Here is a 14,973-nt window from a genome sequence, read left to right as displayed (position 1 = left end):
CATGGGGACTTTGCCCGATCCGTTGAGGAGCTTTTCGAAGATCCCCGTATGCCGCCGCTATGCTTCCGAATGGAAGGAAGAGATGGAACAGTGGAGTATTGAGCACTTCACATGGATTTGTCCTTGGTTCCGTCCGAGCAATATATTGATGAGATGCGGCAGTTACCCAAGCATACCTTTGATGGGCCTCAGAGGTTGCATAGCCTACTCACCTAGAGTGGCTATGAGGCAACTTATGAGGACTCAGATTGTTCCTACTAAAGAGGAGCTTGGAGGATTTTGTTTCTCCTTTGATTCCGAGCATCAGAGGGACATGCACGCTGTCATTAGAGCGTGGGAGATACCAATCTATGAGGGAGATCGAGAGCTTGGAAGGCCTCGGGTATCCGTCTCCACCGACTACGAGATTTGGAGGAGCGAGAGGGGGGTACCCCAACCATCCACCTCTTGCGCGACCACAGTCACAAGGAGGGTGTTGCAAGAACAAGTCGACGCCTTGACCAAGAAGCTAGAAATCATGGGAGCTCAGATGAGAGTTCTTGAGGAGAAAAACGAAGAATCCAGTTTTGTCATTGATGGTCTACAAAGGCAGTGCAAGAAAAAAGATCATGAGATAGAGCGGCGCAAAGATGAGTGTGCTAACCTTAATGAGAAGGCTATTCGGGCATCCAAAATGCCAAAGGTTGAACCGAATAGTCAACTCCGAGATGTCGACGCAAAGATAGCACACCTTGAAGCCGAGTACGCAAGGCAGGCACAGTTGATCAAGGACATGCAGGATGATCTGCTCTTGACTCGATCCGATGCGCAACAATGGCGGGAAGTTGCCCAACAACAAACCGCAAGCCTTTCCGATTTCCGCAAGAAGGAAAGGGAAGGACTAGCACACATGGTTAAACTCCGAGAGGAGAAGGATCGAGCCGAAGACGAGCTTAATGAGATGCAAGCCATGATCAACTACCACATTCAAAAGGCGAAGGACGCTCAAAAGACTAGCGATGATATGAGCCAAGCAGTCCATACGCAAGTCGAAGCAATGGCGCGCCATGTAGAGGAAGCCGAAGATGAATGGAGAAGAAACATGAACCCACCCGTGGGTTTCTATCGGCTTTTCTCATTTTGTAAAAAATTGATTCAAAGCATTGTATAATAAGTTGTACACTTTCTTTGATTAATAAATCGAATTTTTGAGATCTATGAAATCTTTCAATTGCCTTTGCATTTCATAGTCATTCATTTGCATATATCTCTCCCAGTAATTCATTAATAAACATTAATAAAAAGAAAGAATTAATCGATGCGTATGTTCGGAATGGATCGCACGCCGTTTGTTATTAAGTGTAAACCAACAACCGCGCCAAGCGAACGCACATCAACTCCGTTGTTGGTAATCAAGACGAATAAAGGGGAAGGTCCGACACTGTTAAGGATCACTACTCCAAGACCTTTTCCCTACGAATCGAATAAGGCTGTGCCACGGATATACGACATCCATTCTTCTGCCGACAGCGATATCTCTAACATCGCTGGACTTGGGGGCATGACTAGGAGTGGCAGGATCTACACTCCCGAAGATCTTCATGATAAAGCTCCCAAGAATAAAGGAAAGGAAAAAGAAAAAGAAAAAACCGAGGAAAATAAAGAATCCGAGGATAAAGATCAAAGGACGAAGAGGAACCAAGATCCTTCTCGACGTTCTTTAAGCCAGATCTTTAGGAAGGCCGGTTCACAAGCGTCAAGGCCGGTCGTCGTCATCAAGTGCTCTTCTCCTTCCGATAGGGATGTATAGACCTGATGACTGTTAGAGATTACTCCTCGGGGACAGCCCGACCCCCGAGCCTCGATAGGGCACATGTTTCCGCTAGAATTATAATAAAATCATTCTTTATTATTTCTTATTGCTTCTTTTCTTGCTTGCAATAAATTTCTAGACCACATTATTTTAACCCTGTTTGAATAAGCATGAATGAGGTTAAAATTGTCTTAATAACAATAAACCCGCATCATTTTTATGTGGAAGTGTGTATGACAACTTGGAGCACCATTCCTTGGCCTCGACAAGTGCCATCATGGATAAAAAAGAAATCCTTTAAAAACAAAAATCATGAAAACAAAAAAGCTCGGCAGGAAACCCAAAAAGGGGGCTGCGCAAAAATAAGAGCAAAGAACCCGCTAGGAATCCCACAAAAGGGTGACCTAGGCAAAAATTAGGGTTGCAAAAATAAACAAAAACAAAGGTCCGCTGAGACACCACAAAGGGGTGTTTTAGGCAAAAAAATAAGGACAATCAAAAAGCAAAAGAAATCCATGATGGTACCATGAGCCGAATTCAAAAAGAAAGGTTCAAGGGAAGCTATCTAAGTTGTCAAATCACAACGTCAATAACAGGACTTTCTTAACTTCATAAGTGTTTAATCAAACAAGCCTAAACACATGAGCCTACCTTGGCCAGCCATTCTTACAAAAACCGCTTTCAAAACAATAATAATCCCCTCTAAAACACAAACTTTTGAACAAAAAATATCTTTCCTTTCTTTTCTCTTGTCCCAAACGATTTTAGAATAATCTAGTGGAAACATGGAGATATAGTGGTCAATAGGAGGGTTGATACATCTTCTAAAGGAAGGGAAGGATCACTGGGTTGATGACACCAATCTCGATATAACACGCATCATTCCTCGGTTACAGAAATCGGCAGCGCACAGCCCATCTAAGAGGAATGGCAAAATCCAAGCAAAGAAACGCATCGGTTAATTCTTTTGAAAAATAAATCAAATAGAATTAGGTGCATCATACAACATACATGCATACAGATGATAGGTGTACTGGAAGATCACTTATTCTCTGTTTATTGAAAAAACAAACAAAAAAACAAAAAAACAAAAAAAGCAAAAAACATATAAACTTCAGAAAAAACAAAGCGCCCGTACCATGTTCAGTACACCCGTGCTAAAATTAGGGTTATGAACAAATTTTCAACTCAAATACGGGCGTACTGAAATGAATACGGCAGCATTGGCCATAACGTCCACACCAATACGGGCGTATTGAATTCAATACGGCCCGTATTGGCCCATTCTTTTGTACATCAACAACATCTTCATTCCTCTGCATACTTTATCTGTGAGTGTGTTTGAGATCCTTCCGTACAGAAAAAGCCAAAAATCGACAAAAAAGGCAAAAATTCAGAAAAATCAACAATCGAACAGAATAACTGAGCCTGGAGAGGCTTGCCGAAATAATACTCCCCAGAGACATCTCAGCTTGCACTCTTGGGCCGAATTCCCAATGAAAGCTATCAGAGCAAGATCAGCAAGATTCCCCAATGGAAGCATGATCATCCAAACAAAATATCCGAGTCAAAGGACTCAGACTTCCTCAGTGGAAGATAGTTTTCCAACTCGAGCGACGAGTGAAGCTAAGCCTGAAGAGGATTTCTAAATAATACTCTGGGATACATAAGATCCTCAATCCCCATTCGCCTACTCAGAGGCACTCCTTCAAAAAGAGAAAATCCAACAATCATACAGAATAACTGAGCCTGGAGAGGCTTGCCGAAATAATACTCCCCAGAGACATCTCAGCTTGCACTCTTGGGCCGAATTCCCAGTGAAAGCTATCAGAGCAAGATCAGCAAGATTCCCCAATGGAAGCATGATCATCCAAACAAAATATCCGAGTCAAAGGACTCAGACTTCCTCAGTGGAAGATAGCTTTCCAACTCAAGCGACGAGTGAAGCTAAGCCTGAAGAGGCTTTCTAAATAATACTCTGGGATACATAAGATCCCCAATCCCCATTCGCCTACTCAGAGGCACTCCTCCAAAAAAAGGGAAAATCCAAAAAGATCAATACCCATTCCCCAAGCGGAATTCGATATTCAACCAAACACCGAACGTCAAGATAATCCGCCTAACAGAAGAGGCCAATCAAGATCAATACGACAGAATCCCCCAGCGGATAACAGCCTACACAGAGGCAACAAAATCAGAAAATCAAAAGAGTCACCCGAATAAGGATAACCGGGATACTCCACCAATGTCGAAAGGACGTCAGCCAATCATAAGGCATCGCTCACCTCAGGAAGAGCATCTTTGTGTCTGCATCCCCACGGAATCAAAATTTCCCAGTGGGCACCAACTACGCAATGGAAAGTTGGGACACAAGAACCTATCAGTAACTGCACATCCCCTAGACGGATCCCTGCGTTATCCAGCCCTCAGCGGCACCAAAATCAAAAAACAACCGTCGAAGCAGCATCGTGGACTGTGGAGACAAAATCATCACAACAGAATCCCCCAGCGGATAACAGCCTACGCAGAGGCAACAAAACCAGAAAATCAAAAGAGTCACCGGGATACTCCACCAACGTCGAAAGGACGTCAGCCAATCATAATGCATCGCTCACCTCAGGAAGAGCATCTTTGTGTCTGCATCCCCACGGAATCAGAATTTCCCAGTGGGCACCAACTACGCAATGGAAAGTTGGGACACAAGAACCTATGAGTAACTGCACATCCCCTAGACGGATCCCTGCGTTATCCAGCCCTCAGCGGCACCAAAATCAAAAAACAACCGTCGAAGCAGCATCGTGGACTGTGGAGACAAAATCATCACAACAGAATCCCCCAGCAAATAACAGCCTACGCAGAGGCAACAAAACCAGAAAATCAAAAGAGTCACCCGAATAAGAATAACTGGGATACTCCACCACCGTCGAAAGGACGTCAGCCAACCATAAGGCACCGCTCACATCAGAAAGAGCATCTTTGTGTCTACATCCCCAAGGAATCAGAATTTCCCCAGTGGGCACCAACTACGCAATGGAAAGTTAGGACACAAGAACCTATGAGTAACTGCACATCCCCTAGACGGATCCCTGCGTTATCCAGCCCTCAGCGGCACCAAAATCAAAAACAACCGTCGAAGCAGCATCGTGGACTGTGGAGACAAAATCATCACAAATCCCTGGAGAGGGCAAACTCACGCTACCAAAGTGACCAGAAGCACAGAGGTATGCATCCCTGGAGAGGGCAAACTCACGCTGCCAACGTCGTCAGAAACACGGAGGCATGCAGACCCTGGAGAGGGCAAACTCACGCTACCGAGGTTGTCAGAAACACCGAGGTATGCACGAGCCTGGAGAGGCGACGACTAATACTCAGCTACCCCGTCGTCAAAAACACGGAGGTATGCAGCTACCGAGGTTGTCAGAAACACCGAGGTATGCACGAGCCTGGAGAGGCGGTACTCAGCTACCCCGTCGTCAGAAACACAGAGGTATGCAGCTATCGAGGTTGTCAGAAACACCGAGGTATGCACCGGCCTGGAGAGGCGGTACTCAGCTACCCCGTCGTCAGAAACACGGAGGTATGCAGCTACCGAGGTTGTCAGAAACACCGAGGTATGCACGAGCCTGGAGAGGCGACGACTAATACTCAGCTACCCCGTCGTCAGAAACACGGAGGTATGCAGCTACCGAGGTTGTCAGAAACACCGAGGTATGCACGAGCCTGGAGCGGCGGTACTCAGCTACCCCGTCATCAGAAACACGGAGGTATGCAACTACCGAGGTTGTCAGAAACACCGAGGTATGCACGAGCCTGGAGAGGCGGTACTCAGCTACCCCGTCGTCAGAAACACGGAGGTATGCACGAGCCTAGAGAGGCGACGACTAATACTCAACCTGGAGAGGCCACTCAACAATTTTCCCACCGGAAGACACTACAAGTCGGAAGGATGGCTTACTCCCCGGACAATTGGGTCAACTCCTTTACTTGTCAATCGGTACACCAAAAAGCCGTTCGACTAAGTAAAGGGGGGGCAGCTGTAGACCCCTAAAATTGTCCGGGTCAGAAATAAAGCTCAAAGACTCTCGAAGACCGAAGGAAAGTCAGCCAAAAGGACTCCTGGAAGACCCTAGGGTGATTCTTTGTAGGTCTAAAGGTCTTAGAGTAGCTTAGAATAAGGGTGTGCGAGGATTGGAGCTCAATACGCCCTCCTAGAGGTTCAGTACGGCCGTACTGAGCCATTTGAACTACAATACGGCCGTAGTGAAATCAATACGGCCGTACTGAAGTTTTTGAACTTCAGTACGGCCGTACCAAATTCAATACGGTCGTACTGTAGTTTAAAATGGCTCAGTACGGGCCGTAGTGAAATCAATACGGCCGTACTGAAGTTTTTGAACTTCAGTACGGCTGTACCAAATTCAATACGGCCGTACTGTAGTTCAAAAACCCAGTACGGGCCGTATTGACCTCCCAGGCCGTATTGCGCCTCAATCCTATAAATAGGACGTCATTGGCACGTCCTCCCACACTTTTGACACAGGTTTGGACCCTCTTGCTGAGGATTCTTGGGTTTTTGAGCTATTCTCTGCCCTAGGAACCTCTCTGAGAGCCAACCCGACTAAGTTCTTGAGTCATGAGCCTTGAAGCTTGAGACTCGAACAAGTCGAAGGGAAATCTCTTTGATTTCCATAGTGAATATTTGTTCTAGGGAAAGGAGCGCCAAAAAGCCTCCTAACTCTTTTTGAATATATAAAAGCACGCTTCGAAGGTTTATTCCCAAAATCCTTTCTTTTACCGCTTTCTGATTGTTGCATTACACGTTTAAAGTTTTCATCATGTAAATATTTTACTCATAATCGTTTCTAATAAATAGGGGTAATTTAGTAACTTTACACTATTATTTATGAAATAATCCGTCATAGGGAACCCGAAAGGGGCGTTGTGGGGTGCTAACACCTTCCCCACACGTAATCGACTCCCTTACCCAACTCTGGTTGTAATGGCCTAAGTTGATTTGCGAAAATCAATTGCCTTATTTCTTTTTCCAATGTTTTGAGTAAAACATTGGTGGCGACTCCAAGAACCCCCTTTTGCGAAAACCACTAATCCATGGAGGGTCCCGCTTGGGATTAACATGGATTGGTGAATCATTTAATAAAATTGTTAGTTCGATGAGGTCTCAGTTTGAGAATAAGTCGTTCTAACAATCCATCATTTTTTCAAAACTTAAAAAGAGTTCGACCATCGTCGCGAATGCCAAGGTCCGTTTCGGCGGGTGGCGACAGCAATGATTCATTCATTCTTGATCATTCCTCCTATCCCAACAGTTGTCATTTTCGCATGGGGAACTCTTAGTGTTTGAATCGTCAATTTGGGCGTGTTATGCCCCCCAGTCTTCTTGCACAATTACTGGTTTTTAAGTGCTTTCAATTTGATGTATCGAGTTTGCACTTGATTACCAGTGATCTCATTATTTGATTAACACGCACAGGTTTGGTTTCCCTTTTTATTCTTATTTATTATTTACAAGGAAGGCATATTATCTATATGAAGTGCAAAATAGGATGCAAAGATGATTGAGAAATTCAACAAATATCATTCTTATTGATTTGTTTGTTTAGAGAACATTCTTTGTACAAGATCTTTCGGTGCACTTCGATGATATTGTTGCAGGCTACAGAAGCTCATGCTTGAATGATATCCCTAAAGACATGTTTGCTCGTTCATTGATTTGCAATTAATCTTCGTTTCTTCTCAGATTCTCTTCTTGCCATTCCCATCAGAAGTAATCGTCAATAGGATCTTCGGGTTCCCCACTATTTTGGTGATTACCAAAATTTCCATCTTTATTAACGAGTTTGATGAGTTAGAAAAGAAAGATGCGGTTTGGAGTGATTTGATCATGAATTGGAGGTGTAAGGGTGCTTATTATCAAACTATGTTCTTTTGAAGCAAATTCTTTTCTTTTTTTTTTGCTTCAATTTCCTTTCTTTTTTTTTTGCGTGCCTCCTTTTCGAAATTTCAAATAATCTCCTATTTGAATTGAGGAATGACATCTTTCTAGATTGGAAGAAGTCTGAGAAGATGTAGACTTTGCCTTCTTTTGAAAGGATGACGAGAGTTCAAAGTCTAGTAGGCCTCCTTAGTATAAGGGCACACGATTCGTGTACTTTAGAATGTTCTCCTTTCTCAAAAATCTTTGCATACTATGTGTCTTCCATTTCTAATGAATGTATATGCTAAACTAAAAGATGCTTGATATTTGTTTTCTACCTAAATTTTATCATGTTTTTTACTAAAGGTTATGATGCATGATTTTTTTTTTGCTATATTTTTTTTGTTTGTTTTTTTTTTTTGAAATAAACTATCCTATATGATGCTTTGAGGTTTAGGTATATAGAAGGGAGTTAAAATTTTATCATTTTTTTTTATTAATATTTATTTGTTTGTAATTCTTATCCATTTGAAATAAATAAACACAAACAAATGCAACACACATATGCTCAAAAAAATGTACACCCGCGAACAGTCACGTTTAAATCCTTGGTATGTGGTTCCTGCAAGAAAAGTGCATTGTATAGGATAGTTCTAATCTCACTGGTCTTAAGGCCCCCAAGGTGCCCCCATTATAGGGACCCAGTATCTCTGTCGCCGTCACCTGGCAAACTCTAAGGTCTGTCGCAGTATTTCAGGCTAGAGTAACCGATTATCACCTTGAGTGTGATTTCTGACAAGGCTCGCAGGCTCCAAGGCCAAACTTGGGTCGGTCGTACGTCAACCACTCCCTATGTTTATTACCCTTATGCCCCCGGGTGTAGGGGGAACTGTTGTGTGCAAAGGATTGTGTACAATTTTTATTCCAAACAAATGCTGAATTTAAATAGACAAACAAATATTAAAGCCAAACAAATAAAGCAAACAAAGTAAAGGGGAAAAATATTTAAATTATTATTTTTATTTTATTAACTTCATCAATTAAATGGGTCTGACCCTCTTTAAACATCCCTAGTGAAGTCGCCATCTGTCGCAACCCGAAAATTTTCGATCTTGCGACTAATGGTTTAAACATTCTTTTAAAAGTCTCATCAATTAAAGAATGTCCAGACACCAGACTAATCCTTAATTAATGGTTTTAAAAAATGAGTTCATTGAGTCGCCACCAATGTTTTACTCAAAACATTGGAAAAAGAAAAGGTTTTCAAAAATCCAATAATGGCCTTGATAACCAGAATTGGGTTCGGGGGTCGGTTACGTGTAGGAAAAGTATTAAGCACCTCTACAACGCCCTTTAATTGGTACTCTATGATGAAGTTAACATTATAAATGATAATAATAAAAATATTAAATCCCCTTTTTATTAATAATTATTTACATGCTTGAAATTTAAATTATACAATTAACCCTAAAATGTCTACATGATTATTTTTATTATAACAATATTTATTATAGATAAGAAATAAAAAAAAGGAGAAAGATATTAACTGAAATACCTCTTGAATGAGCTCTTTTGAATCTTCAAAATAGGAAAATTTTAGGTGTTTTGTGGCAATCCTTCACACTACAATGCCTCACAAAATCTCAAGAAATACAAAAGAGAGAAAAAGAGAGAAAAAGGGAGAAATTTTGAGTCTTAAGGAGTCTGGACAAAATTTTTTTGGAGTTTTGAGAAATGAGCCCAAGCGGTCTATTTATAGCCTTCAGAAGGGGTCCAGAACGGCCCGTTCCGAAATCAGAATGGCCCGTTCTGGATCTGGCCGTTACGTGTTAATTTAGTGTATTGGAACGGGCCGTTCTGAAATTGGAACGCCCGTTCCGGAGGCGCGTTTAACACATAATTGTCATTCTGGAACGACCCGTTCCAATTTAAAAATTCAAGCCTTTTTTGTTATTTGGAACGGCCCGTTCCAAATGTAAATTTTAGCCTTTTGAGTCTCTGTACTCTTAATTCTCAATATTTTGGATCCCCGAGTTCACTGTTTTCATATTTGAAGTCCTCGTGCTCTTAATTCAAAATATTTTGGATCTTTAAGTCCACTATTTTTCATATTTTGAGTTCCCATGCTCTTAGCTTTTAATATTTTGGGTCCCCCAAGTCCACTATTTTCATATTTGAGTCATCGTGCTTTTTGCTTCGAATATTTTATATCCCAAAGTCCACTATTCTTTTGATATTTTAGGATCCTTATGGTTATTACTTTTAGATTCTTATACTCTCCAATGTATGCTAAATCCTCATGACTATCTTTCCTCTAAGTGGTGAATACACGTAACTTTTGCCCTAGACAAAATTGGAGTTTAAGTCTTTACTTATCTTTTACTACAATTATATGAAAACTACTATTATTCATATTCTTTAGTAAAATTTAAGTAAAGAGGGGCAACCATAAAGAATAATTTTATTCCACTAATTTTTCTACTAATTTATTTCCCAAAATTTTCAAATTAATGATTCAAAAACAAATAATTTATAAACTAGATTTAAACAAAAAAAAATATACACAATAATCATAAATAATAATAAAAAATCAGAAAACAAATCTTTCTCTGCACCCAAAATCTTTGCCATCCTACACTTTTTTGTACTGTTAATTCTCCTCCAACAAGCTTACCTCTGCCATAGCCACCAACATGTCCCTAAGAGCATGCTTCTACCATATATGCTTCCAAAAGCATGAGCTTGGACAAACTGTCAAAGCACAATTAAAACAGTAGTTGTCGCAACCCGAAAATTTCCGATCTTGCGACCTATGGTTTAGACATCCTTTTAAAGATCTCATCAATTGAGGAATGCCCGAACACCAGACTAATCCTTAATTGATGGTTTTGAAAATAGGTTTTATGGAGTCGCCACCAATGTTTTACTCAAAACATTGGAAAAAGAAAAGATTTTTAAAAGGTCCAATAATGGCCTTGATAACCAGAATTGTGTTCGGGGGTCGGTTACGTGTAAGGAAGGTATTAAGCACCCTTACAGCGCCCTAAATCGGTACCCTATAATGAAGTTAACATGATAAAAAATAATAAATTAAATATTAGATCCCCTTTGTTAATAACTATTCACATGCTTGAAATTTAAATTATACGAATGACCCTAAAATATCTACATGATTGTTTTTATTATAATAATGTTTATCAAAAATAAGAAACAAAGATAAAAAATAAAGGAGAGAGAAGAAGATTGACTAAAATACCTCGTATCAAGCTTTGTTAATGGTGATTCTAGGTCCTTTGTGGCAACCTTTCACAATACAATACCTCATAATATCTCAAGAAATACAAGAGAAAGAAAAAGAAAGCAAAAAGAGAGAAAAAGAGAGAAATTTCGAGCTCCGGACGAAATTTGGAGTCCCTCAGAAATGTGGCCGAGATTCCTATTTATAGGCTTCAGACAGGGTCCAGAACGGCCCGTTCCGAAATTGGAACGGCCCGTTCCGGAGGCGCGTTTAACACATAAAGGTCATTCTGGAACGGCCCGTTTCAAATGAAAAATTCAAGCCTTTTTTTGTTATTTGGAACGGCCCGTTCCAATCTGGGAACGGCCCGTTCCAAACGTGTCTTTTAGCCTTCTTTAAAGAGCCTGGAACGGCCCGTTCCAAATTTGGAACGGCCCGTTCCAATTTTGGAACAGCCGTTCCGATTTTGGAACGGCTCGTTCCGGACTACTAAAACTAGCTTTTTTGGGCTTTTAGCCTCCTGATGTCATGTCTTGATATTTCCATTATTGGGAGCTCATTTCCTTGATAATAGACGCTCATTTCTTCGTTTGTATGCCCCCCGGACGAAATTGGGTGTCTACAGTAGTGAGTCTATAAATAATAGAACATAACATGAACTGAAGAAAATGAAAAAATTTTGAAACAGAGAAGAACCCAGGGAACAACCAAATTTCAAACAGGGACAACTCAAGCAGAAGGCAAAAGAAGAGGCTAAAGTAGTGCAGGTATCAATTACTCTCTCTGATTTTTATTTAGTATGATGTTGTTGTTATTATATAAAATGCAAATTAATTTCTAATCAGTAAAACAATTTTTTTTAGTGAATCTTTTACAATGGAATTGAAACCCTCATTCTCATAAAGCATTTAACAAGTAAAAATCCAGTTACAATAGCAAAATAGATTAAAAAAAATAATAAAAAAGGGCTGATGAACAGTACCAGAGAAACGGTGCTTCCCGTGAACACCATCATGCACCGCTGTCGGAGGCAATTTCCGACCATCGCGAGTATCACCGTGCACTACCATGCGCCGCCATCGGAGGCAATTTTTGGTGGCAGCATCGTCGGCCTTTAGTCTCTTCCGTGAACCCTTACTATGCCTGACTGTGACGAACCGTGCACCACCATCAGAAACGATTTCCAGTGGCGGCAACCACCCTCCACCTTTCTTCGTTTCCCTCTGCAGCCATTTTCTCCTTCCCTCTACATAGCCGACCGTCCACCTTAGCCACAACGACGCCATGGCAGCCCGCGTCGTCAACGTCCGTGGAGGGAGGTTGAGCGCAAAACCCTAGTAGAGCCTCCCCCACTCCTCTCAGACCTCACCCTTTTCAATTTTTAGGGTTCCACTGAAATGGCCAAGTGCCATCTGATTCCCCCCTTTTCTTTCCATTTTGGGCCAACATATGGGTTAAGCCCATTCAACAAACAATTAATTAATTATTTTGGTCCAGCATATGGGTTAAGTCCATTTAACATACAATTAATTAACTATTTTATTTTTAAAAAAAAAGAGTAATCAGATAATATTTTACTAAAATAATATATTTTTTAGTTATAATTATAATAATATTATATACGTATATATAACAAATAGTATACATAATTAATATATATATATATATATAATAGATTCTTACGTAATTTTATAGATTAGGTTATTACATAACCTTAATAATAATAATAATAATAATAATAATAATAATAATAATAATAATAGTTACTATAATAATAATAATACTCTTTTATCAATATTAATATTACTAAGATAGAACAAAAAAGATTATTTTTATGTGAAATTCCCTTAATATTAGATGATGGTATTTGTTTCTTGTTTTAACAAAATTAATTTAATTGATTTTATGTGATTAAGTTGTTTCTTTATACAAATGTGTATGTGATAAAAAAATAATATTATCTTCATTTTTATACAACAATAATAATAACTTTAACCTTTTTTAAATGCATTAGTTAAATTAGTTAAATAAAATATATTTGATCATTATAGTTAATTAATTTAGGGTGAGATAAATATTTTATAAGCTGTAAATAATTTTGTTTAATTAATTAAAGGTAATCGTCTTAGGACGAACGATATGAGGTACTAATACCTTCCTTACACGTAACCGACTCCCGAACTCAAAAATCTGATTTTTGTAGACCATTTTCGATTTCGTAGTTTTTCTAATGTTTTTATATAAAAATAAACAATAGTGGTGACTTTATTGTTTTAAATTTTATTTTTGTCGTCCCGTTGCGATCTCGGTTGCAATAAAAATAAAAATAAAAATTATAGAGACAAAAATTAAGATTCTTTTATTTTGTAGAAAGTAAAAATATATTTAAATTTATATTAAATAATACAAAAGATATATAATTCAATGAGTGATTTAACGTCTCAACTGACTCACTATCCCATAATTTTTTCTAAGTCATGGCTTGAAGTAAAAAAAAAATGCAATTGGAAACTTTATTTATTTCATATTCTATTAATAAGTCTCCATTTCTCATTATACGAATTTCTAACTTAATGTCATAGATTACAAATGTAGTTGAAATTAGGACAAAATTTAGATACAATATTGTTGATGTTATTCACTTCAATAATATGCATGAATATATAATATCGAGTTTTCATTTATATAAAATATATTATTAATATGAAACTCAAATCTGATCGAAAAACTATAACAAAAGTATCTACAATACTAAATGAAATTTTTTTTTTTGTGAAGTTATCAATGGATGATGGAGAAAATGAAGCTTTCGCCGATTTAATAATTTTATTAATATATTACTCCTAAGAAATATAATACATTAATAAATTATAATATAATATATGATTAAAATTTATGTAGTAACTTAAACAACTTAGGAAGAAATATACTAGTTATGTTATTTATGCATGTGAATTTTAGATTAAGTTAACTTAATGTTCATGAATTCCAAAATATATTCTTATTTATGTCATGAGAGACCATATATATATATAAAAATTAATGCAAAAATTATATTATTATTAAAATTCATTGTAAATAAATGTATCTGAGTACATATGAATCAAATTTTGAATTTATATTGAATAATTTGAATTGTATTGTAAAATTATTTTTATTGTTGATAATTTAAATTATTATTGAAATTTAGTGATTAAAAAAGCAGTATACGGATTGCGATTAAAAAAAACTTATATATAAAGATAAAAAATATATAGTTTGAAATGAAAAATTAAGGTAAATTTTTTAACTTAATGCAGAAATACTACGTGAACTACAATTATAAACAACTAGAAAGAAAAGAAAAAAAAAAGATGCTTTATATCTCTATGTATTTATTTTAAAAAATAGAAGAAAAAATAATAAATATACCCAAAAAGTGAAGAGAAAATAATTAGATACCATATTTGTATTACTATTAAGGATGAAATGGTTCAATGAGAAAATTAAACATAGTTATCAACAAAAAAGTCTCCTTTATTAATAATATAAAATATAGATAAAAGAAAAAAAAAAGCATTTAATGTGTAATTAAAAAAGAAAAGAGAATAAGAGCAAATAAACTTGTGAAGCCAATACTCTTATTATAACTTTTTTACAGCATTCCAAATTACAAAAATAATTTATAAATATATCACATTATTATAAGTAAATTCAAAAAGTTAGTGGGGAGAATTGCCTCACACACTCCAATGAATGGATCCATGCATGTGATCAACCACACTCTTGTTTGATCTTCACTCACAGGCCACGATCAACAGACAAAAGTCCACGCACAATATCAAGTTACATAGCCACACACTTGTTCGTAGCCTAAACCCATCCAATTGAGAGATCTAAAACAAATTTTGAAGTTTTTTTTTTCGCTATAAATGAAAGATTTATTAAGAGAGTGATTTAGAGTTTAACTCAATTTTACATATTCAATAAGAATCACTCCTTATTTATACACACTAATATAACCATCTC

At 38.0% G+C, this 14,973-nt stretch overlaps 1 protein-coding gene across 5 annotated transcripts in view; it reads right to left on the bottom strand.

Moving 5' to 3' along the window:
• Positions 1–13,393, bottom strand: part of LOC109793278 (uncharacterized) — a 62,461-nt gene extending 49,068 nt beyond the window's left edge. For 2 of the 5 annotated variants that reach the window (XM_083070892.1, XM_083070891.1), the window contains exon 1: positions 11,948–12,378. In XM_083070892.1, coding sequence (XP_082927018.1) covers positions 11,948–12,251 — 304 coding nt within the window. In that variant the 5' untranslated portion in view covers positions 12,252–12,378. Of the gene's footprint in view, positions 1–10,970; positions 11,585–11,947 lie in introns of those variants that run through there. The other 3 variants (XR_014432441.1, XR_014432443.1, XM_083070890.1) reach the window with 3 other exon arrangements.
• Between the last annotated feature and the right edge of the window lie 1,580 nt (positions 13,394–14,973).

Source organism: Cajanus cajan, chromosome 3 (assembly GCF_000230855.2).
Source record: "Cajanus cajan strain Asha chromosome 3, NIPB_CcT2T_4, whole genome shotgun sequence".
Lineage (NCBI taxonomy): Eukaryota > Viridiplantae > Streptophyta > Magnoliopsida > Fabales > Fabaceae > Cajanus > Cajanus cajan.
This window is presented reverse-complemented; position numbering and strand designations above follow the sequence as displayed.